Source organism: Salvelinus alpinus, chromosome 27 (assembly GCF_045679555.1).
Source record: "Salvelinus alpinus chromosome 27, SLU_Salpinus.1, whole genome shotgun sequence".
NCBI lineage: Eukaryota > Metazoa > Chordata > Actinopteri > Salmoniformes > Salmonidae > Salvelinus > Salvelinus alpinus.
In genome coordinates this window covers 42,838,998-42,865,611 of record NC_092112.1, presented here as the reverse complement: position 1 = coordinate 42,865,611, position 26,614 = coordinate 42,838,998, and the positions used below count along the sequence as shown (strand labels likewise).

General features: G+C 45.1%; 1 protein-coding gene across 4 annotated transcripts in view; it reads right to left on the bottom strand.

The window, feature by feature from the left end:
* The window catches only part of LOC139556606 (serine/threonine-protein kinase PAK 5-like), a 112,734-nt gene that overhangs the window by 33,916 nt on the left and 52,204 nt on the right, over positions 1-26,614 (bottom strand). Inside the window, exon 1 of one of the 4 annotated variants that reach the window (XM_071370765.1) lies at positions 25,324-25,447. The exons of the other annotated variants lie outside the window; for them this stretch is intronic. Coding sequence (XP_071226866.1) covers positions 25,324-25,389 — 66 coding nt within the window. The 5' untranslated portion in view covers positions 25,390-25,447. Of the gene's footprint in view, positions 1-25,323; positions 25,448-26,614 lie in introns of those variants that run through there. 4 annotated transcript variants of the gene reach the window in all.

The window sequence follows — 26,614 nt, the reverse complement described above, 5'->3', positions numbered from 1 at the left end:
TCGACGGGGCTGTAGTGGAACAGTTTGAGAGTTGCAAATTCCTTGGTGTCCACATCACCAACAAACTATCATGGTCCAAACACACTAAGACAGTTGTGAAGAGGTCACGACAAAGCCTATTCCCCCTCAGGAGACTGAAAAGATTTGGCATGGGTCCTCAGATCCTCAAAAGGTTCTACAGCTGCAGCATCGAGAGCATCCTGACTGGTTGCATCACTGTCTGGTATGGCAACTGCTCGGCCTCCGACCTCAAGGCACTACAGAGGGTAGTGAGTATGGCCCAGTACATCACTGGGGCCAAGCTTCCTGCCATCCAGAACCTCTATACCAGTCGGTGTCAGAAGAAGGCCCTGAAATTGTCAAAGACTCCAGACACCCTAGTCATAGACTGTTCTCCCTGCTACCACACAGCAAGCGGTACCGGAGCGCCAAGTCAAGGTCCAAAGGGCTTATTAACAGCTTCTACTCCCAAGCCATAAGACTCCTGAAAAGCTAATCAAAGGGCTACCCACACCCCTCTTTTACACTGCTGCTACTCTCTGTTTATAATCTATGAATAGTCACTCTACCTACACGTACATATTACCTCAATTACCTCGACTAACCGGTGCCCCCGCACATTGACTCTGTACCGGTATCCCTTGTATATAGCCACTTGTTACTTTTATTTTCTATTTTCTACTCATCTATGTTTTACTTAACACTTATTTATAGATTTTTAAAGCATTGTTGGTTAAGGGCTTGTAAATAAGCATTTCACTGTAAGGTCTACTACACCTGTTGTATTCGGAGCATGTGACAAATACAATTTGATTTGATTTGATTTAACAAGTGACATCAAGAAGCTTTCACTTGGATTCACCTGGTCAGTCTGTGTCATGGAAAGAGCATTGGAAATGTTTTGTACACTCAGTGTATGTCTGTCTGCTCAATGTACGCACTGGGAGAGAGGAGGGAGGAGGAGGGAGGGCATGGGGAAGGGAAGGAGGAAGAGGAAAAGGGAGGAGAGAAGTAGAGGCAAGACAGTGAGGGGAGAGGAGTAGGCAGGACAGGGAGACAGGGGAGCACGAGAGTGGTGTGGTGGTGAGGGGAGGACAGGGGATGGGGGGATGAAAAATTAGGCTCATTGGGAGATAAGGGCGATTAACCTTGGAGGTAATGAAGGAGGGGAGAGAGGGAAGAGAAGAGAAGGAGGGAGAAATGGAGGGATGGGGGGGGATTAATGAGGTTGCCCTCTGGGTAACTCTTGCCTATAGCCCAGTTTTAGAGCCTACGGTTCACTGGCCACAGCCCTGGGACCATCACACACACACATCACCCTCCTCTCCAAGCCGTTCCTCTCAACTATTATTTATTTAATTCTTCATCTCAGTGGGAGATCCTGGTTGTATACAAATTGGGGTCATGTAATTCTTGTCATATATTGGATTCTTGTCATACTGTATATTCCTAGTGGGTACATACTGACACAGGTGTGTCTCCTCCTCCGCCCCCTCATCTCCATTTGTCACACACTGATGCATTGTACCTACAGTAAACACACCTTAACACACTCTCCCCAACAGCTCCTCCACAACCGTCTCGCACACCCTCACACCCTCACACTCAACCTCAGGGGCCACTGGGAAACAACACGAAAACACAATTTGGACATGTTTTGTTGGTTTCATCCAAATTATGATGATGCAAATTACTCACATGAAACTCTCTTCCAATATCTCCCACCCACTCTCTATGCTCCTCTTTGTCTTTCTCTCTTTCTCACTGAGGGCTCTTTTTTCTGTCACGACTTACACAGCAGAGAATACACACGCACACACACACACACACACGCGCACGCGCACGCGCGCACACACACACACACACACACACACACACACGCACGCACACACGCACGCACGCACGCACGCACGCACGCGCACACACTGTGATACTGAAGTATCAGTAAACAATCTCTGGACTGTAGTGTATTCCTTCCATTTTTTGTGAGACAATGTCAAAAGGCCCTTGAGACACGGGACAAATAACCCTTTTACAACTCTACTTCATGGCTCCCTACTGTATCATTGATCTAACGAGGGACAAATTAGGCTGCAAATGATGCTTTAAAGGATCCTTTTGCATAACTAGAGATCAAGGATGTTGATACAAAAAGAGTATTGATAGGAGCAGGACATATTATGATCACATTATGTATACGTTCCCTTCATTTGCTTATAAGGTTTGACAAACCATTCTACCAAAGTCATTTTCAAACATAATAAAGCATACGTAAATGGTGCTTCAGGCCTTTGTGTTCTTGTAATGCTATGTTATTAAGTAGTGCAATTCAACCCCTGTATGTCACACCATTCTGTACGCTTGCTCAACATCTTCCTCTACTGTTCTGTTCAGTAGCCTGAGGATGTTTACTCCTCCAGCTCCCTCTACTGGTCATTGTTGGTAACAATAATTGTCTGACTGACTTGACTGTCCAGAACACGGTGCAGGGCCAGGACAAGATCACGGTGGGTGCTATGGATAAGTCCTACCAGATGACCCGGGCGAGGATGTCTCAGGTGGAGAAGGAGATCTGGAGCCACTCGTCCATCAAGATCAAACCAGGGGACACACATAATGGGAAGATTAACTCCAGGGGCCACATAACGCAGTAAGACTAAGGGTGCGTCTCAAATGGCACCATATTCCCAATATAGTGCACTACTTTAGACCAGGGCCCTATTCCCTATATAGTGCACTACTTTAGACCAGAGCCCTATAGAATTCAAACCCTGCTCAGACACAGCGTCCAAGTGCTGTAGCATACAGTACATGACCGAAAAGGTGCTGGATCGAATCTCCGAGTTGACAAGGTAAAAATGTGTCATTCTGCCCCTGATCAAGGCAGTTAACCCACTGTTCCCCAGGCACCGAAGACGTGGATGTCGATTATGGCAGCCTGCTGCACCTTTCTGGTTGGGTTAAATGTGGAAGACACATTTCAGTTGAAGGCATTCAGTTGTGCAACTGACTAGGTGTCCCCCTGATCCTAGCCTAGGTTATTCTGCCCCCTGCAGGTTTGTAACAGTAATGCAGCTCAAATTCAAGCTGTAAGTTTTTTGGGGTCTTATGTACTGTACGGGATACACATGGTATACACCATCCAACGAAATGGGAAGAGCCACTGTTACATTTAATCGTTGCATGAATGAAAAGGGACAGCACACAAAAACACTCCAGGCAGGCACAGATCTAGGATCAGCTAACTCTCCCTAAATCCTAACCTCATCCAATCTGACCTGAGATCAGTCTCTCGGGTTGACATTATCCTACTCCGTTTTTTACAAAACGACACAGCGAGTACATTGTGCAGCTCTTGAAACAGTATTACGTTGTGGTTTGAGTTTCCGAGAACACGAGATTGAGTTTCCGAGAACACGACGTGTCTATTAGAGACAGAAGAGCTGAGGCTGACCTCTTTCCTCGGGGCGTGCTGCCTGTTAGTTAATAACCTTCCTCTTACATTCACCAATCCCCTCATTAAAAGCAGCTAATATCACCACTATCATCATCATCATGCTCCTATGGAATAGTGGTGAGACTCAACACCATTAGAACACAAAACATTGGAGTTCAAAACAGAGTACCCTTCTCAGAATACGACTATTATAGGAATAGAATCAAGCGTTGACAGTAGAACGTGTGGTAAAACTGATAACCTGTCATGTCCACGAAGAGAAGCTCATGAACTGAAATTATACAGTAATGGGAGAGAGAGGGAGAGAGAAAGAGAGAGAGACAGAGAGAGAGAGACAGAGAGAGAGGGAGAGAGAGAGAGAGAGAGAGAGAAGAGAGAGAGACAGAGAGAGAGAGACAGAGAGAGAGGGAGAGAGAGAGAGAGAGAGAGACGGAGAGAGAGAGACAGAGAGAGAGGGAGAGAGAGAGAGAGAGAGAGAGACGGAGAGAGAGAGACAGAGAGAGAGGGAGAGAGAGAGAGAGAGAGAGAGACGGAGAGAGAGAGACAGAGAGAGAGAGAGAGAGAGAGAGAGAGAGAGAGAGAGACGGAGAGAGAGAGACAGAGAGAGAGAGAATGGGGGAAGGTGTGTGTGTGCGAGAGAGAATAAGAGAGGTATGTGAGGTGATGTTCAAATCAAAATCAAATCAATGTTTATTAATCGCTTACACCGTTTTGCAGATGTAATTGCAGGTGGAGCGAAATGCTTATGTTTCTAGCTCCAACAGTGCAGCAATATCTAACAATACAATGACAATACACACACAATCCAAAAGTTTCAAAAAATAACAAGAAATTAAGACATATGACCAATGACCAATATCAGGACGAATAATGTCAGTCTGGAATATGAATATATATGTATATGAATTGTGTGTATTGACAGTATATAATAGAACAGGTGTGTATAGCAGTAGTTATATAGGATGAGCCATGACTAGAATACATTATATAGGCTTAAATATAAAGTGGGTAAAACAATATGTAAACATTATTAAAGTGATCAGTGTTCAATGACTATGTTGCGCTGTTCGTTAGTGCTTGGCTACTTGCCAAACTTTTCGCTTTTTTACTTTTAATAACCGTTTAATCAAACTGTATTTAACACATTTACCAATGTCTTAGTTTTGTCCTCACTGAACTTTCTCTCCCCGGACACTTTATCTGGACATGGATCTACAGGACCTCCACCAGCCAAAAAAGCTAAGTAACATTAGGCTTTCTAATTGAAGTTGCTCATAATATGCGACGACGACCGCCGAGCGCCACCCGAACAGGAAGGGGAGCCACCTTCGGTGGGAGTCATTACACAAGGGCAATTTAAGTGTAGGACAGGATGAAACAGCATCTGTACCACCAGTAAGTACAGATAGTAGGGTTAATCCCCCTACACAATTTTCTCATGGCTTCTGTACAAAACATTTGGGGGTCAACAAGGGTTCTTCTAAGATCCTCAAAGTTCTACGAAGAACCTTAGAGTTCTTGGCACTGAAAATGGCCCCCAAAAGATTCTTCCAAGAAACCAATAGGAGGTGGGGTTCATTGAGGAACCTCCTTAGTTGGTGGGAGTTCTTGCAGGAACCTAACTGTCCAACTGAAACACTTGGATTTGAATTTGAAAGGACAGCAGGAACTTAGATAACCAACGTCGCCATGACATCGCATACAAGCATTATCTGGCATTTTGATAGAAGAGTCAAAATGCCTCTACACTAGAGCTTAAAAAGTGTCACACTTTCCTCACTAAATGAGCCTAAAACCAAGTTTGGTGTCAGTGCTTGACTCGCTCTCAACTTCTAGTTTTCTACAAAGACCCACAAGGAGCTTTACAACAAAGAGGAACTACTTGACAAGTGGGAGGCTGAGATCTTTGCCAACATACAAGCTGATTATCTCTATCTATAGACAGACAGACAGGCTGGCAAAGCAAATAAAATTGTGTTAGTCACATACACATATTTAGCAGATGTTATTGCGGGTGTAGTGAAATGCTTGTGTTCCTAGCTCCAACAGAGCAGTAGTATCTAACGTGCAGCGTCACGCAACACGTCAGCATGAAACATACATCATCAGAGCGTGCAACAGAACATTGTACTCTCTACACTCGGTTTGTTGTTTATATTACATATATTTTTCATTAAATCGATTTTATTCGGAACTAAAGTTTTGTTGCTAAGGATTCCACGACGCGGTTAGCCTTTACGGCTTGGACTGCAAGTTTGTGTTCCATTTTTTGCATGGATTCCGCGAGTGCTAACTGGGTGTACTACAGACACCTTTCGTCGTCGTGGGAAAGACTCATTGTTATCTTTTCGTAAAACAACTGGTTGCAGTAAAGAGTAAACCAGGATACTAAGAAGATCCTGAGGGAATCGCCGAGTACCAGCAGCTTTACGCTATGAAGGAACAACATACTCCATCATGGAAAGATCCGACTACCTCACAAAAGAACTTAAACCGACAAAAAAAAGAAAAACAGATTTAGCTACAAACACAGACGATTTACTAACCGTTGAAGTAGAGGCTAGTGCTCTGGCTGGAATCCATGCAACACTGGAAAAGTTGAGTGAGGAGGTAGCAGGGCTGAGGGGGAGTTTGGAATTTAGCCAGAGTGAAATTCTTACGCTCCAAGCAGAGAACAAGGCACTCACAGCTAAGTTAAAAATCTATGATTCCAACATGAATTGTCTACTCAGGGAAAACAGGGTGATGAAGGAGTCGCTACTAGACACACAAAGTCGTAGCATGAGTGAAAATATTTTTTTTCCGGGGATTCCTGAGGAAGCATCCAATAATCCAGAGGGCGCGATCAGAGAATTTATGCAATCCACCTTGAAACTTCCTATAGAGACTGTAAACAAGCTGGATTTCCACCGAGTACACAGACTTGGAGCTTGGAGCGACAAGACCAAGCGTCCCCGACCGATCATCGTTAAATTTGAACACTACCAACAAAAGGATCTGATCAAAAGCCGGGAAGGGAGCTTAAAGGGACCAAATTTCCAAGGGAGATAAACGAACAACGTAAGAGACTGTATCTGGTGCAAAAGCAACAAAGGGAGAGGGGTAAGCGTGCCTTTCTCATTGTGGACAAACTCTTTATAGATGGACAGCTATTCCGAGACAGCTCCATAACACCGTGGCTGTACTAAATTATACAGGGACAGGTTACGAAAAACAGAAAGTATGGGAACTGTTTAAAATATCTGAACACTATGAAGTGGATATGAACACACACAGACTCAATTACATGCTCGCATACACATACGGACTTATACAGTGAGGGAAAAAAGTATTTGATCCCCTGCTGATTTTGTACGTTTGCGGGGATGGGGATGTGGGGATGGTGTTCTTGGGGTCATAGGCAGCATTCCTCCTCCTCCAAACACGGCGAGTTGAGTTGATGCCAATGAGCTCCATTTTGGTCTCATCTGACCACAACACTTTCACCCAGTTGTCCTCTGAATCATTCAGATGTTCATTGGCAAACTTCAGACGGGCATGTATATGTGCTTTCTTGAGCAGCGGGACCTTGCGGGCGCTGCAGGATTTCAGTCCTTCACGGCGTAGTGTGTTACCAATTGTTTTCTTGGTGACTATGGTCCCAGCTGCCTTGAGATCATTGACAAGATCCTCCCGTGTAGTTCTGGGTTGATTTCCCACCGTTCTCATGGTCATTGCAACTCCACTAGGTGAGATCTTGCATGGAGCCCCAGGCCGAGGGAGATTGACAGTTCTTTTGTGTTTTTTCCATTTGCGAATAATCGCACCAACTGTTGTCACCTTCTCACCAAGCTGCTTGGCGATGGTCTTGTAGCCCATTCCAGCCTTGTGTAGGTCTACAATCTTGTCCCTGACATCCTTGGAGAGCTCTTTGGTCTTGGCCATGGTGGAGAGTTTGGAATCTGATTGATTGATTGCTTCTGTGGACAGGTGTCTTTTATACAGGTAACAAGCTGAGATTAGGAGCACTCCCTTTAACAGTGTGCTCCTAATCTCAGCTCGTTACCTGTATAAAAGACACCTGGGAGCCAGAAATCTTTCTGATTGAGAGGGGGTCAAATACTTATTTCCCTCATTAAAATGCAAATCAATTTATAACATTTTTGACGTGTTTTTCTGGATTTTTGTTGTTATTCTGTTTCTCACTGATCAAATAAACCTACCATTAAAATTATAGACTGATCATTTCTTTGTCAGTGGGCAAACGTACAAAATAAGCAGGGGATCAAATATTTTTTTCCCTCACTGTACATACACACACACCTGATCTCGCTCTCTTCTCTCACTCTCTCTCTTTTCTCTTCTCTCACTCTCTATTGTCGAAAACTGTTTTATAATTAAATTTTTCTTGTTTGTCTATCTTTTTTATGTATTTGTCTACAAGTTTATAAATGTTTACAACAAGCAAGGGGAAGATATCGGAATAGGGGCATTGGGGAATAATAACATATTGTACGGAATACATTTGTACTGTAGTGAAGCCGTCTCTAGAGTAATTTCACATGATCATGTGAAACGTCAATTGCTATGGAAATGCTGGGATGTGTTTTTCAATGATATTAAAGGTAATTATGATGCAACCATGATGGTGATACGATATGGAATTACAATTATCATCATGAATATTAAGGCTATTGTCACGTTCCTGACCTATTGTTCCTTTTTCTTTTATTTATTTAGTTGGTCAGGGCGTGAGTTGGGGTGGGTTGTCTTTGTGTGTTTTGTCTAGTTTAGGGTGTGTGTATTGTTTAAGGGGTTTTTAGTATGTATGGGGTTGTGTTCAGTGTAGGTGTTTAGGAAAGTCTATGGTTGCCTGATTTGGTTCTCAATCAGAGACAGCTGTTTATTGTTGTCTCTGATTGGGAGCCATATTTAAGGCAGCCATAGGCTTGAGGTGTTTGTGGGTAATTGTCTATGTCTAAACGTTAGTAGCTTGTGTGTGCACTTTCGTTTTGTAGCTTCACGGTTGTTTGTTGTTTTGTTAGTTTGTAAAGTGTTTTGTTTCGTTTTTCCTTCTTAAAATAAAAAGAAGATGTCTTATTTTTCACATGCTGCGTTTTGGTCCTCTCTCTCTTCACAAGACGATCGTGACAGAATTACCCACCTAACAAGGATCAAGCAGCGTGATCAGCGGCAACAGGAGCAACGCAAGGAGGAATGGCAATGGGAGCGTAATCTGGACTACACTACGTGGGAGGAGATCGACAGGTGGGCGATCGACCCAGGGCGAATGCCGGAGCCCGCCTGGGATTCTCTGGCGCAGTGCGAGGAGGGATACCGGCGAATGGAGGCAGCAAAACGACGCGGTAGGAAGCCTGTGAGTCAGCCCCAAAAAATTATTGGGGGGGGGCTTAAAGGGAGTGTGGCGAAGTCAGGTAGGAGACCTGCGCATACTCCCTGTACTTACCGTGGAGAGCGAGAGTACGGGCAGACACCGTGTTACGCAGTAGAGCGCATGGTGTCTCCTGTACGTGTTCATAGCCCGGTGCGGGTTATTCCACCTCCCCGCACTGGTAGGGCTAGATTGGGCATTGAGCCAGGTGCCATGAAGCCGGCTCAACGCGTCTGGTCTCCAGTGCGTCTCCTCGGGCCGGCATACATGGCACCAGCCTTACGCATGGTGTCCCCGGTTCGCCTACATAGCCCGGTGCGGGTTATTCCATCTCCCCGCACTGGTCGGGCGACGGGGAGCATTCAAGGCAGGCTCGGTGCTCAAGGGAGCCAGTACGCCTGCACGGTCCGGTATTTCCGGCGCCATCTCCCCGCCCCAGCCCAGTACCACCAGTGCCTACACAACGCACCAGGCTTCCTGTGCGTCTCCAGAGCCCTGTTCCTCTTCCCCGCACTAGCCTTGAGATGCGTGTCCCCAGTCCGGTACCACCAGTTCCGGTACCACGCACCAAGCCTCTTGTGCGTATCCAGAGCCCTGTACGCACTGTTGCTTCTCCCCGCACTCGCCCTGAGGTGCGTGCCCTCAGCCCGGTACCACCTGTGCCGGTACCACGCACCAGGACTATAGTGCGCTTTGAGAGCCCAGTGTGTCCTGTTGCTGCTCCCCGCACTAGCCCTGAGATGCGTGTCCCCAGCCCGGTACCACCAGTTCCGGCACCACGCACTAGGCCTAATGTGCGTCTCCAGGGTCAAGTATGCCCTGTTCCTTCTCCCCGCACTAGCCTTCAGGTGCGTGTCCCCAGCCCGGTACCACCAGTTCCGGCACCATGCACCAGGCCTACAGTGCGCCTCAGCCGGCCTGAACTGCCCGTCTGCCCAACGGCGCCTGAACTGCCCGTCTGCCCAACGGCGCCTGAACTGCCCGTCTGCCCAACGGCGCCTGAACTGCCCGTCTGCCCAACGGCGCCTGAACTGCCCGTCTGCCCAACGGCGCCTGAACTGCCCGTCTGCCCAACGCCGTCTGAACTGTCCGTCTGCCATGAGCCTTCAAAGCCGCCCGTCTGTACTGAGCCTGCAAAGCCGCCCGTCTGCCATGAGCCTTCAGAGCCGTCCGCCAGACAGGAGCAGCCAGAGCCTTCCGCCAGACAGGAGCAGCCAGAGCCTTCCGCCAGACAGGATCAGCCAGATCCTTCCGCCAGACAGGATCAGCCAGAGCCTTCCGCCAGACAGGATCAGCCAGAGCCTTCCGCCAGACAGGATCAGCCAGAGCCTTCCGCCAGACAGGATCAGCCAGAGCCTTCCGCCAGACAGGATCAGCCAGAGCCTTCCGACAGACAGGATCAGCCAGAGCCTTCCGCCAGCCATGAGCAGCCAGATCCGTCCGCCAGCCATGAGCAGCCAGATCCGTCCGCCAGCCATGAGCAGCCAGATCCGTTAGCCAGCCATGAGCAGCCAGATCCGTCAGCCAGCCATGAGCAGCCAGATCCGTCAGCCAGCCATGAGCAGCCAGATCCGTCAGCCAGCCATGAGCAGCCAGATCCGTCAGCCAGCCATGAGCCGTCCAGCCAGGATCCGTCAGCCAGCCATGAGCCGTCCAGCCAGGATCCGCCAGCCAGCCATGAGCCGTCCAGCCAGGATCCGCCAGAGCCGTCCAGCCAGGATCCGCCAGCCAGCCATGAGCCGTCCAGCCAGGATCCGTCAGCCAGCCATGAGCCGTCCAGCCAGGATCCGCCAGCCAGCCATGAGCCGTCCAGCCAGGATCCGCCAGAGCCGTCCAGCCAGGATCCGCCAGAGCCGTCCAGCCAGGATCCGCCAGAGCCGTCCAGCCAGGATCCGCCAGAGCCGTCCAGCCAGGATCCGCCAGAGCCGTCCAGCCAGGATCCGCCAGAGCCGTCCAGCCAGGATCCGCCAGCCAGCCAGGATCCGCCAGAGCCAGCCAGCCAGGATCCGCCATCCAGTCCGGATCCGCCCCTCAGTCCGGAGCCGCCCCTCAGTCCGGAGCCGCCCCTCAGTCCGGAGCCGCCCCTCAGTCCGGAGCCGCCCCTCAGTCCGGTGCTGCCCCTCAGTCCGGTGCCGCCCCTCAGTCCGGTGCCGCCCCTCAGTCCGGTGCCGCCCCTCAGTCCGGTGCTGCCCCTCAGTCCGGTGCTTCCCCTCAGTCCGGTGCTGCCCCTCAGTCCGGTGCTGCCCCTTAGTCCGGTACTGCCCCTTAGTCCGGTACTGCCCCTTAGTCCGGTGGGGTTAATTTGGAGGGTGGCCATTTGGAGGAGGCTATGAAAGCGGGTAGTGACTATGGTGGGGTGGGGACCACGACCAGTGCCAGAGCCGCCACCGTGGACAGACGCCCACCCAGACCCTCCCCTAGACTTTATGCTGGTGCGCCCGGAGTTCGCACCTTAAGGGGGGGGTTATGTCACGTTCCTGACCTATTGTTCCTTTTTCTTTTATTTATTTAGTTGGTCAGGGCGTGAGTTGGGGTGGGTTGTCTTTGTGTGTTTTGTCTAGTTTAGGGTGTGTGTATTGTTTAAGGGGTTTTTAGTATGTATGGGGTTGTGTTCAGTGTAGGTGTTTAGGAAAGTCTATGGTTGCCTGATTTGGTTCTCAATCAGAGACAGCTGTTTATTGTTGTCTCTGATTGGGAGCCATATTTAAGGCAGCCATAGGCTTGAGGTGTTTGTGGGTAATTGTCTAAGTCTAAACGTTAGTAGCTTGTGTGTGCACTTTCGTTTTGTAGCTTCACGGTCGTTTGTTGTTTTGTTAGTTTGTAAAGTGTTTTGTTTTGTTTTTCCTTCTTAAAATAAAAAGAAGATGTCTTATTTTTCACATGCTGCGTTTTGGTCCTCTCTCTCTTCACAAGACGATCGTGACAGCTATACGCACTACATGTTACACACATAGACACTCAACCATGCAAATTGGCGGAGTTATTATTTATTTGGACATCACACATTATAGTCTTACTCTTATACAGACATCGTACACACTCTCACTAAATCACATTCAATATCATACACATCAACCTACTCAGATTTACTACACACATAATATCTTGTTTCAATTTTCTAACATCTGTGGCATTGGCTCACAAGCAAACAGGCAATGGAATAAAACAAATATTGCTAAAACCTATTTCTTGAATTCTAAATATCAAACATTTGAAAGCTCTAATTTTGACCATCATAATACCTCTGATGGCAGTAACTTTACAAGCACTAATTATGGTCAATTTAGACTGAGAATAGTATCTAGTTATGGTAAGGGGTGAAATATGTAGAGCCAGTTATAATTGTAACGGTTTAGCAGATTATAAAAAAAGAAGATCAGTCTTTACGTGACTAAAAGAAAAGGAATATAACATATACTGTTTACAGGAAACGCACTCTACATCCTTAGATGAAGTTGTGTGGAAAAAGGAATGGGGTGGGGAAATAATTTTCTGTCCTGGACATAGGAACTCAAAAGATGTGATGATATTAATTAACAAAAATGTCGATCTGAATGTGCAAATAGTCAGGAATGATTCGCAAGGAAGGTGGATCTTTTTGAATATGAAAGTGGACAAAAAATAAATTTGACTCATTAAACTATATGGTCCAAATCAGGATGAATGATCCATACTTCTTCGAAAACATTTATACCAATTTATTGAATTTACAGGCAACAAATGATCATACCATTATGGTAGGAGATTATAACACAGTGTTAAAACTTCATAGGGATAGGGGGCAGCATTTCGGCTTTGAACAAATTGCGTGCCCAAACGAAATTTCCTCCTACTCTGTCCCAGAAGGTAATACATGCATATTATTATTACTCTTGTATAGAAAACACTGAGAAAACAAATGAGAAGTCGATTTTCAAAACAGTGTCAAATGAGACCCATTGTAGATATGGCTGAACAAACACTGCCTAGGGCTTCCAATAGATGTCGTCGTCTTTAGATTTTAGTCTTGTTATTCTACTATAAGGGAGGGGCTCAGAAGAGCTGTTCTAGTGAGTGGTCGTCAGATTTTTCAGTCAGGATTTGCGCGCGAGGGAGAGAGAGAGCTCTCGTTCCAATGCTCTTTCAACAGACAATGAAATTCTCCGGTTGGATCCTTATTGATGATTAATGTAAAACACATACTAAATATGGATTGCAAACATCATTTGACCTGTTTCTACGACCTGTAACGGAACTTTTTGAGTTTTTGCCTGGAGGTTTGCTCGTGCGTCATGAAAATGGATTCGTGGGCTGAACATGCTAACAACAAGTGGCTAAATTATGAGCTTTATGGAACTTTTCAGTCATTTATTGTCGATTTGGGAATCCTGGGAGTGCCTTCTGATGAAGTTATTCGAAGGTAAGTGCATATTTATAGTGTTTTTGTAGCTTTTGTTGACGCCAAAATAGTGACTATTTCTTTGGCTGGTTGGGGCTCTGGGCGCCGTTCTCAGATTAATCTTTTTCCGTAAAGTTTATTTTGAAATCTGACACATGCATAGAGGATAAGTTTATCTTTAATTATGTGAATAACACTTGCATCTTTTATCAATGTTTATTATGAGTATTTCTGTAAAATCACCAGATGTTTTGGAATCAAAACATTACTGCACATAACGCGCCAATGTAAACTGAGATTTTTTTTATATATATATATGCACATTATCGAACAAAACATAAATGTATTGTGTAACATGATGTTATATGACTCATCTGATGAAGATTTTCCAAATATTTTGCGCTGCCTTTTCAGTGGAATGTGGAATATTAAATCCTTTCAGTCTGGAAAAACCCCAGGGCTTGATGGCATACCGGTAGAGGTATATCAAGCCTTTTTTGATATACTAAAAGCTCCATTGTTAAATTGTTCTAACTACTCCTATAGAAATGGTAGTAGAAACTGTAGCACTCAGAATTAAAAGGGTTTTACCAGGTATTGTCCATCCTCATCAGACAGGTTTCTTACATCGACGATACATTGGAGGTAATATACGACAACTACTAGAAATAATAGAACATCATGAAACATCTAAGAAGCCAGGCCTGGTATTTATAGCGGATTTTGAAAAAGCATTTGATAAAATAAGACTGAATTTTATTTATAAATGCCTGGATTTTTTCAATTTCGGTGATTCTCTTATAAAATGGGGGAAAATAATGTATAGCAACCCCAGGTGTAAAATAATAAATAGCGGCTACTTCTCAAAGAGTTTTGAATTGTCAAGAGGTATAAACAAGGGTGTCCGCTGTCAACATATCTATTCGTTATGGCCATCGAAATGCTAGCTGTTAAAATCAGATCGAATAACAACATTAGAGGATAAAAATCCAAGGCTTAAAAACAAAGGTATCCATGTATGCCGATGACTCAAGTTTTATATTAAGTCAGGAAGCTAGATCCCTGCAATGTCTCATTGAAGATATAGATAACTTTTCTGTACTCTCTGGACTAAAACCTAATTATGAAGTGTACAATATTACGTATTGGATCTTTCAAAAATACAACCTTTACATTACCCTGCAGTTTACCTTTAAATGGGCTGATGGTGAAGTAGACATACTTGGTATTCATATCACAAAATATATAAATAAGCTCACAATGAATTTCAATAGAAAACTAAAAAAGACAAGATCCTGCAACCATGGAGCGGTAAATACCTGTCTATTTATGGAAAAATTGCCATGATTAACTCCATAGTCATATCTCAGTTTACTCACTTACTTATGGCGCTGCCTACTCCTGATGATTTGTTTTTCAAATCATATGAGCAAAAAATATTTCGCTTTATTTGGGACGCTAAACCAGCCAAAATAAATCGTGCCTATCTATATAATGAATATGAATTGGGTGGGTTGAGATCACTAAATATAAAAGCACTAAACCTCTCTCTAAAAGCTTCCCTTATTCAAAAGTTTTACTTGAACCCTAAATGGTTCTCAAGTAGATTACTAAGAAAAGCTCATCCATTGTTTAAAAATGTCTCATTTTCGATTAATTGAAAATTATACTTTTTTCAAAGTATCTCTCTTTTTCAAACAAGCATTCCAGAGCTGGCTACAATTTCAAATTCATCCCCCTGAAAAGTTACAACAAATATTATGGCCAAACTGTAACGGTCGTCGGATGAAGAAGGATCGGACCAAAGCGCAGCGTGGTAAGTGTTCATGACTTTGTATTTAACTGAACACTGAGACAAAATAACAAAATGTAACAACACGAAACAGAACTGTCTGGTGCAGACACAAAACAGAAAACAACTACCCACAAAACACAGGTGGGAAAAAGCTGCCTAAGTATGATTCTCAATCAGAGACAACGATAGACAGCTGCCTCTGATTGAGAACCACACCCGGCCAAACACAAAGAAATACAAAACATAGAAAATGAACATAGAATGCCCACCCAAATCACACCCTGACCAAACTAAAATAGAGACATAAAAAGCTCTCTACGGTCAGGGCGTGACACAAACTCAAATGGGCTGGTTGATATTGTATTTTGTTCTAAAACTATATTGTAAATTGGAATGGTAGCGTTATGTCCTTTGTACGGGAAGGTCTGCTCAATCCAAGAGTACAACCAATTGATTACAGCATTACCCAAAAAATGGAGGAGGCAGGTGGCAGCGGGAGGAGGTAGGGAACTGGTCTGTCTGCCCAGTGTAAAGGATCAAAACTGTCGGAGGAATAAAAATAGCATAAATAGGAAAGTATACCAGTTTCATTTGAGAAGCAGGATGTTGAAAACTGTACCATACAAATTACAAAACAGTTGGGAAGAGATTTTTGATGTACCAATTCCATGGTACAGGGTGTATGAGTTGCTATATAAAACAATACAAGATTCAAAACTCCGTGCTGTTCAGAAAAAATTATTATATAGAATTCTTGCCACCAACAAAATGTTAAATATTTGGGGCATAAAATCATCGAAGCTCTGCAGATTTTGTTGTGAGGATACAGAATCAATAGACCATTTGTTTTGGTATTGCCCTCAGGTAGCTTGTTTCTGGTCTCAGGTTCAGGAAAAGCTGAAAATGCATAGCATTGATCTAAAATTGACCCTAGAAATAGTGCTGTTAGGAGATCTGGAGAGACTGGGTCAGTCAATTACTAATATACCAATACTCTTAGTAAAAGTATTTATCTTCAACTCGCAATCTGTGGATTATATTGGATTAGATATATTGAAATTGTTTTTTAAACATCACAGCATAGTTGAAATATATAAAATCAGCAAAAAAAGAAACGGCCCTTTTTCAGGACCTTGTCTTTCAAAGATAATTCATAAAAATCCAAATAACTTCACAGATCTTCATTGTAAAGGGTTAAAACACTGTTTCCCATGCTTGTCCAATGAACCGTAAACAATTAATGAACATGCACCTGTGGAACAGTTGTTAAGACCCTAACAGCTTACAGACGGTAGGCAATTAAGGTCACAGTTATGAAAGCTTAGGACACAAAAGAGGCCTTTCTACTGACTCTGAGAAACACCAAAAGAAAGATGCCCAGGGTCTCTGCTCATCTGCGTGTATGTGCCTTAGGCATGCTGCAAGGAGGCATGAGGACTGCAGATGTGGCTCGGGCAATAAATTGCAATGTCTGCACTGTGAAACGCCTAAGACAGCACTACAGGGAGACAGGACGGACAGCAGATCGTCCGTGCAGTGGCAGACAACGTGTAACACCTGCACAGGATCGGTACATCTGAACATCACACCTGTGGGACAAAAACTGCCCGAGTTACACCAGGAACGCACAATCCCTCCATCAGTGCTCAGATTGTCCGCAATAGGCTGAGAGAGGCTGGACTAAGGGATCGTAAGCCTGTTGTAAGGCAGGTCCTCACCAGACATCACCGCCAACAACGTTGTCTATGGGCACAAACCCACCGTCGCTGGACCAGACAGGACTGACAAAAAGTGCTCTTCACTGACGGGGGTGATGGTCGGATTCACGTTTATCGTTAAAGGAATGAACGTTACACCGAGGCCTGTACTCTGGAGCGGGATCGATTTGGAGGTGGAGGGTCCGTCATGGTCTGGGGCGGTGTGCCACAGCATCATCGGACTGAGCTTGTTGTCATTGCAGGAAATCTCAATGCTGTACGTTACAGGGAAGACATCCTCCTCCCTCATGTGGTACCCTTCCTGCAGGCTCATCCTGACATGACCCTCCAGCATCACAATGCCACCAGCCATACTGCTCGTTCTGTGCGTGATTTCCTGCAAGACAGGAATGTCAGTGTTCTGCCATGGCCAGCGAAGAGCCCGGCTCTCAATCCCATTGAGCATGTTTGGGACCTGTTGGATCAGAGGGTGAGGGCTAGGGCCATTCCCCCCAGAAATGTCCGGGAACTTGCAGGTGCCTCGGTGGAAGAGTGGGGTAACATCTCACAGCAAGAACAGGCAAATATGGTGCAGTCCATGAGGAGGAGATGCACTGCAGTACTTAATGCAGCTGGTGGCCACACCAGATACTGACTGTTACTTTTGATTTTGACCCCCGTTTGTTCAGGCACACATTATTCAATTTATGCTAGTCACATGTCTGTGGAACTTGTTCAGTTTATATCTCAGTTGTTGAATTTTGTTATGTTCATACAAATATTTACACATGTTAAGTTTGCTGAAAATCACAGGGGGGATAATTTAAAAAAATTAACCCCAAAAGGTTCTTCGATGATCCAATTAAAAAAAAAATTCTTTCGAATTTATAGGGGTTCCTCCACAGATTAAATTTGAAGAAGCCCTCAAGGATACTCCAGGAACCTTTTACTTTTAGTGTGGAAAGAAATGCTGTCTGCATGCTCAACAGGTGTCGCTCATTCAGCCGAGCATTCTCGGGTCTCTCCTCCACCCGTTATGGGGTCTGAGCCGCCAAAGACTGCCACCATTAGCTCTAACAAATTGAAATCCCTAGTCATTGGTGACTCCATTAACCGCAATATTAGACTTAAAAAGAATCATCCAGCGATTATACATTGTTTACCAGGGGCCAGGGCTACCGACGTAAAGGGTAAACCCGAAGATGGTGCTTTTTGAAGCTAAAACTGGCAAGTGTAGAGAGTATAGGGATACTGTTATCCACGTCGGCACCAACAATGTTGGGATGAAACAGTCAGAGGTCACCAAGCGCAACATAGCTTCAGCGCGTAACTTAACCAGAAAGATGTGTCGACATCAAGTAATTCTCTCTGGCCCCCTCCCAGTAAGGGGGAGTGATGAGCTCTACAGCAGACTCGCACAACTCAATCGCTGGTGGAAAACTGTTTGCTGCCCCTCACAAAAGATTGAATTTGTAGATAATTGGCCCTCTTTCTGGGACTCACACACAAACAGGACCAAGCCTGGCCTCCTGAGGAGTGATGGACTCCATCCTAGCTAAAGGGGTGCTCTGATTTTATCTATCAAATAGACAGGGTTCTAACTCCTCCAGCTCCCCAATGAGATAGGGTGCAGGCCAGGCAGCAGGCTGTTAGCCAGCCTGCCAGCTTAGTGGAGTCTGCCCCTAGCACAGTCAGTGTAGTCAGCTCTGTTTTCCCCAGTAAGACCATGTCTGTCCCTCGATCTAGGTCAGGCCAAACTAAACATGGCGTTGTTCGCCTTAGCAATCTCACTGGAATAAAAACCTCCCCCATACGTAATTTTTGAAGGAGATTGTGATAATACCTTACATCTCAAAATATGACTACTTAATGTTAGATCCCTCATCACTTCCAAGGCAGTCATAGTCAGTGAACTAATCACTGATCATAAACTTGATGTGATTGGCCTGACTGAAACATTGCTTAAGGGCTGATGATTTGACTGCGTTAAATGAGGCCACTCCTTCTGGTTACAGTAGTGACCATTTCCCCCACGCATCCCATAAAGGTGGAGGTGTTGTTAAAACATTTATGACCGCAAATGTCAATTTCTGAAAACATATGACCCCGTTTTCATTTTTTGAGGTTCTAGTCATGAAATCTACTCAATTGCTTTTTTAAAAGTTTCTGTTATAGGCTTCCTGGGCCGTATACTGCGTTCCTCACTGAGTTCCCTGAATTCCTATCGGACCTCGTGGCATATAATATTCAAATTTTTGGTGACTTCAATATACACATGGAGAAGACCACAGACCCACTTCAAAAGGCTTTTGGAGCCATTATTGACTCTGTCCAACATGTCTCAGGACCTACGCATTGCCACAATCATACCCTGGATCTAGTTTTGTCCAGTGGAATATTGTGGATCTAAATGTTTTTCCTCATAATCCTGGACTATTGGACCATCTTATTCCATTTGCAATCGCAACAAATAATTTGCTTAGACCCCAACCTAGGATTATCAAAAGCCGTACTATAAATTCACGGACAACCCAAAGATTCCTAGATGCCGTTCCAGACTCCCTCCACCTACCCAAGGACATTGGAGGACAAAAATCAGTTAAATACCTAACCGAGGATCTAAACTTAACCTTGCGTAATACCCTAGATGCAGTCGTACAGCTAAAAACAACATTTTAAAAAGTCAAGAAACTAGCTCCCTGGTATACAGAAAATACCAGAGTCCTGAAGCAAGATTCCAGAAAATTGGAACGGAGTTCCGACTAGCTTGGAAAGACAGTACCGTGCAATATCGAAAAGCTCTCACTGCTGCTCAGGATGAGGAGAATAAAAACAATCCAAAATGTATTTTTGATACTGTTGCAAAGCTAAAAAGCAGCATTCCCCAAGTGAGAACGGCCTTCATTTCAGCAGTGATGAATTCATGAACTTCTTCGACGAAAATATCATAATTATTATTTTAAAAATTTGGACACATCTTTGAGTCTGCATATTTCTTCAACAATCTATTGTCCTGAGTATTCACAGAACTGCCAGGACCTCAGATCAATTGAGACACTCAAGTTTTTAAATCCTGTATCTCTCGACATATTCATGAAAATAGTCATGGCCTCTAAATCTTCCAGCTGTCTACTGGGCCCTATTCCAACTAAACTACTGAAAGAGCTACTTCCTGTGCTTGCCCCTCGTGTGTTGAACATAATAAATGTCTCCCTATCCTCCGGATGTGTACCAAACTCACTAAAAGTGTTAGTAATAAAGCCTCTCCTGAAAAAGCCAAACATTGACCCGGAAAATAAAAAAGCCAATAGGCCTATATTGAATTTCCCATTCTTCTCAAAATGTTAATGATAGTGGATTGATGGATTTCCAAGTTTTAGTATACATTTTCTTTCAAGATTACACCCCCATATGCCATGTCTTGGAATATGCAGACAGGCAGATTAAAAGTAAGTTTACATTGTACTACTTCTGACAGTCAACCTTCTAGCTCTGCCCATAACTGTTGGACTTTATAGCATTCCCAGAAAGTATGAATTATTGAGTCATTGTTAGTTTTACACTTAAGACATGACTCTGCCTTCGTGCTGTAGAATTTGTTAGGCTTGGGATGCCATCTGGGCCGGCAGCCCTGCAAGGGTTAACACGCTTGAATGTCTTACTCACATCAGCCATGGATATTGGGAGCACACAGTCCTCATAAGCGGCTGCGGCCAACATTGGTGGCTCAAAGCAAGCGAAGAAGGTGTTTAGCTTGTCCGGAAGAAGGGGTTTATGTCTGTGAATTGGCTGTCTTTCCCTTGGCTATCCAACTTGATGGATTCTCCATTCACCGTGCGGACAGGACAATGGAGTCAGGGAAATCGAAAGGGGGAGGGTTTGCCTCTTCATAAACAACAACTAGTGTGCTGACTCGAGCGCGGTGGAAGTGTCGATCCATTGTACACCCGTCTTGGAATGCCTGATGGTCAAATGCTGACCCTTCTACCTCCTGAGGGAGTTTTCAGCTGTTATCGTGACTGTTGTATACATTCCACCTCAGGACAAGAAAAATAACAAGCTGGCACTTAGCGAACTGTACAAAGCTATGAACAAGCAGTACAACTTACATCCAGAGGCTGTGATTTGAAATATTCGTCATTAAGACATGTGATTCCCAACTTCCATCAACACGTCTCCCTCGCCACTAAGGGCGATAAAGTCCTAGACCACTGTTATTCTACCCACAATCAAGCATAGAAGGCCCACCCTCGTCTTACATTTGGCAAATCAGATCATTACTCCATACTCCTGTCTCCTGTTTAAAAGCAGAAGCTCAAACAGGAAGTACCCGTGACTCGCTCCGTTGAGAAATGGTCACCAGAATCGGAGATTATGCACCAGGACTGCTTTGCTAGCGTTGATTGGAATATGTTTCAAAGACTCCACCAATAACATCAACGAGCTAACCACCTCCGTCACCGGCTTCATTACGAAACGAAGAAGGGGCGACAGCACCTCTTCCCTCTCAGGAGGTTGAAAAAGTTTGGCATGGGCCCTCAAATCCTCAAAAAGTTATACAGCTGTACCATTGAGAGCATCTTGACTGGCTGCATCACTGCTTGGTATGGCAATAGCACAGCCCTTGATCATATGGCGGCACAGAGGGTGGTGCGGACAGCCCAATACATCACTGGGGCCTAGCTCCCTGCCATCCAGGACCTCTATATCAGGCGGTGTGAAAGGCAAGCCCAAAAATCATTACAAAGACTCCAGCCACCCAAGCCATAGACTGTCCCCTCTGCTTCCGCATGGCAAGCGGTACCGGTGCATCAAGTCTGACACCAACAGGCTCCTGAACAGCTTCTATCCCCAAGCCATAAGACTGCTAAATAGCAACAAAAAAAAGTTGACCCTTGTATTTTATTTTATTTGTATTTTTGCACTTTCTCTATGCACACTCACAAGGTTCTCCACACTCACACACACTGACACTAACACACACACAAATGCTCACGCTATCATTTGCTCACACACACATAATATGCACATACATTTATAATGACTCTACACACACATACCCACTCATATACAATCGTCATATATGCGGCTGCTACTCTGTTTATCGTATACTATTAAATTATTATTATTATTTCTTTTTTTAAACCCAATAAAAATGAACACCCATCAAAATAAAGTCCTCTTTCTTCTCGTTCTTGTAATGTAAGTGTTGAAACGTTAAATCCCCGACGAAGCTTTAGCGCTGTTATAGATCCAACGGTAGGACAATGTATTCCATTGAGCCCATTTCAGCCATTACCGGGGTGTATTTGACAGGTCATTACAGACATTTCCGCGGTAGTAGCGTCAACGGGAAAAAAACATCAGCGTATGAAGAGTATGAAAGAGTCGCAGAAGTCAAATGAAAGCAATCAATACGGCACAAGTGACAACTGGATTTTGCCTCGAACACAGGAAATAGAAGGCCGAAAAAAACACATCTGAGGTGGGCAGGGCATACGCGTTGCTAGAAACATGCGTACGAATGGCGTTTATAAACACCACGTTTATACATCACAATATTCAATATATTACTTATTCTTTTCAGAAATGGCGCACGCAGATATTTCGTGTGAAATTTACGCAACGTTTATAAATGAAACCCCTGGCCCGAGAGCAGAGATATTAGCCTGGACTAATCTGTGCTTTAGCCAACTCTTGTGACTCTTGTGACTATTGTAACGACGCAACAACAAACAAACACATACCATTTCTCTTTTTCAAAATGGCTGCCTTTTTAGAATTGTATTTCTGTTTGTTAGATGTAGGATGTGTCATCTCCTCCCGGGAGACTAGGGCAGCCCAGAAAAGACCCCAGGCCTAGCGGTGCTGTGTGTGTGTGTTTACTGTGTTCCTCTGATGTGATGTGATCCAGGCCACAGCTGAAACCACTCTGACCCGTTCCCCCTGACCTCTCTGGGGAAATGCTCTACTACCAGCCCCAGGACCCATGAGTCATGCTAGGCCTATATTAGATACTCACCACATAGAGGCTAGTGGGATTTACAGATCACATCAAAGACAATCATATGGCTGTATCCCTTAAGTGCATAATGCAGACCTTTAAACCAATAATTGTTTTTGCAGGCAAACACTGATGTTTGGCTATGAACAGCCGTGGATGGAGGAGGCCCCCCACAATGAATCAATAGTAATGTCGTAAATAAAATCCCAAATCTCTCTGTCTCGAGGAGGTTCTCCAGGAGTTTTTCAATGAGTTAATCACTGTCACTGAAACTTCCTGATCCACTGGCCTACACACAGAGACGAGGAGATCAATTAGGGCTCTCTAGTAGGCGCATCCCAGTGTTATCTTCTTCTCACCGCTTTGAGAGAGACAGGAGCTCACGCTGGTTTCATTTCACACACACACGCACGCACGGACGAACAAACACACACATGCAAGTACGCGTGCACACTCACACGGCCAGATAGACCACTCACCATGCCTTAATTACACACGGACAGTCATTAATCTAAGTCCAAGTCCTGTCAGAAAGTTAACTTCACTTGTTCTTCCTTTAACTCTCTCTCTGTCTTTCACACACGCGCACACACGCACGCATGCACGCATGCACGCACGCACGCACGCACGCACACACACACACACAAGCGCGCGCACGCGCACACATACCTTCAGTCTCCCAAGGTCAGTCACTAGGCGATATAGGAGAATATATCAAAATCAATTGAACCAGACATGAGTTTTACCTGAGTAGGGTTTAGTTGAATATACATTGGTGCATATTGAAATCTATATGTCTATGTGTCAAGATAAGTTATGGGAGGGAGGAATGGAAGGTGAATACAGTACAGTGCAATAGACCCACATAGTCAATTTGTGATATCAGAAAGCTTCAGCTCTGTCTCATTGTCTTGCCTATCTTCCTCTCCTTGTCTCATTGGTGTTCAGGCTACTGACAGTAGAAAGCTATGGATACCATATCACTTTGACTTTCACAATACCTTGTTGTGCCACATGGTGTCCTCCTAACTAGGGCCAGTGAGCATATGGGTAGATACAGTAGTTCCTCAATGTATTTTCTACGGTGTAACAGGGGAGTCACAGGGACAGGCTAAAACTAACCACCAGGGGGTGCAGTAGACCCATACAATGAATCCCCCACCGCTGATTAGGTCAACTGAGTGCACAGTCACAATGAGACCGAAGAATGATCCACCTCCGATGTAGACGTGCTTCTACACCTGCATTGCTTGCTGTTTGGGGTTTTAGGCTGGGTTTCTGTACAGCACTTTGAGATATCAGCTGATGTAAGAAGGGCTATATAAATACATTTGATTTGATTTGATTTAGACACAGAGTGTGTGTGTGTGTGAATGTGTCAAATCTCTCTCTGACCGTGACTCCGACGGCTCTGAGATTTAGAGACTGTGTCTGTGAATGACAGGAATGAGAGACAAACACAGAGCGAGAGAATGAGGAGTTGGAGGAGAGGATGGAGCTAAAGAAAGATAAAGAGAGGCTTAAATCAATGCCATCCACTTCAGCCTCTATGACTGCCAAGAAATACAGATGCTTTCTCTGTCTAGGAGTCTGTGTGTGTGTGTGTGTGTGTGTGTGTGTGTGTGTGTGTGTGTGTGTGTGTGTGTGTGTGTGTGTGTGTGTGTGTGTGTGTGTGTGCGTGCGTGCGTGCGTGCGTGCGTGCGTGCGTGCGTGCGTGCGTGCGTGCGTGCGTGCGTGCGTGCGTGCGTGCGTGCGTGCGTGCGTGCGTGCGTGCGTGCGCGCGCAAGTACAAAGATAAACCGAATCCGGAGTACAATCAAATTGACATGCAGATAATAGACACCGGAAAAGGATATAATAAAAGAAGTGACCTTTCAACAACCAACACTGGGCAAACTATTATTCATTAGTCATTCATTATTGAAGCAAAGTAATACAGTCATGCAGTTCATTGACAAATAGATCATAAGAAGTCCGGGGTACTTTCAACTGAACACTCTGAGTACTATCCATTCTCAGTGGAGGAAGTTGGTTTGGAGAGAATCCAGTGCCATTAACACCTCCAGTGTCTTGATGCTCTGTGTAACGTGTGAACTCTTTAACCCTACACTTCGCTGTTCAAATAGTCGTTTTGGCACCTGACACTCTCTCCCGCCCCCCTCCCTCCCTCCCTCCGGGTCCCATCCGGTTTAAGGGCAGAAATCATAGCACCTGAACGCTGCTCCTGAACCAAAATAACTCTGTCATGCTTGCACCAAACGTCACACTTCTCCTAAACAGCACTTCTAATTCATCGATTTCAGTCAGACACCGTAAGGGGACAGTTAACCACCACATAAACCCGTGAAAACACCGTGGATGAACATAAATACTTCCACCCTCCAAAATAGCTGACCGCAGTAGAGAACACATCAACACACTGCATCGTGTGACCCACACATCTCACAGCAAAGGAACACGTTTGAAGACCCTAAACTCCGACTTAACATAACAACACGCACCCGACACTTCAGTTTGCTGACAGAGAAACTCCCCCATGAAATAAATGACATATTAAACCTTTAACAGCGTTACAACGGCTCAGCCTTGTTGACACAACTTGAACATCCACAATACTCCACCTGTGAGAGTGTACGAATCGTTTCTCTGTGGGACTCCAGTGTTGTAGCTCTCTCTCTCTCACACATTGACACTGGTAGTCCCTGTCTCTCTTCCTGTCTTTTCCTCTGGCCCAGCCAACGCTTTCCCCTCTCATCTGTGGTCTGTGCCTGGGCCTCTAGGCCCTCCTTATACCCACCCCCATCCACCCCCACCATAACTCACTCTGCCCAGCTGCAACTCCTGGAACCCAGCACGCCCTACACTCTCACATGCCAGCATGCACACGCACACGCACACACACGCGCACACACGCACACACACTATCCAGATCTGTTTTCCCCCGTCACATGCCAGGGGATTGGCACGGTGCAGTGACGTCCTGTTGTCAATGACCCTGTCACTGAGCCACTGACATTTCCAGTAGCCAACCCAATACACACACACCACAATCTCTCACAGTAGTATTATTGTGCACACACTTCTCAATGGGCTATATGCCTTCACTGGACCATATTGTTTTCAGTGTACCAGTCTCTCACACACACACTGACCTACTGCTCTACTCTTGCTAAGTCTATAGCATAGTCCTTGTGACTGATCTACTTTAAGTCTATACCATGCTAGTCTCTCTATCTCAGCCCAGTTGTAAATCTCAGAATGCTACCATCAGCCAGTGTATAGTCACACTGACCTTGTCCCGTCCCAGTCCATCTCCCCCAGTAACATTTACAGTTTCTCACTGTCTTACTGTAAACCAGGGACACAGCTGAGGATATAGAACCCCCCCCCCACACCCACCCCCACCCCATCTCCATAAACACACACACTGTCCCTGTGTTACTACCCTTCAGGGTCAATTATCGCCAGTACTTCACAGGATCTGGCACCATGAGGGTGTCAAGCTAACGTGCTGCATGAGCCTCACACCGACATTAACCCTCGCACTGCCAGAGTATACAATGCTGTCAAACGGGAGAAATTGACGGCAGGCGAACATTGGATAGCTTTTTGAAAAGAGAAGAGGGAAAATAACATATCCAATAATATTTATAATACAACAAAAAACCCCGACTGACCTTAATATTACGAAGCATGGTAATAAAGTATTCCTCTGAAGAAGGGGGTTGGTGGTGGGCTCAAGAATAAAAAAACATCTCACCACCATCGGTAATCCAATGGCTAGCTCTATCTCTCTAACCCAAAGGCAGCTACTGTAGCTCACGCTCTCCCTCAGGGCCACAGAGATGTTTTAGACATGGAAATGCTGTTAGCGCTTTGCGTTCGCCTACTTCTGGGGGATGGGGGTCGGAT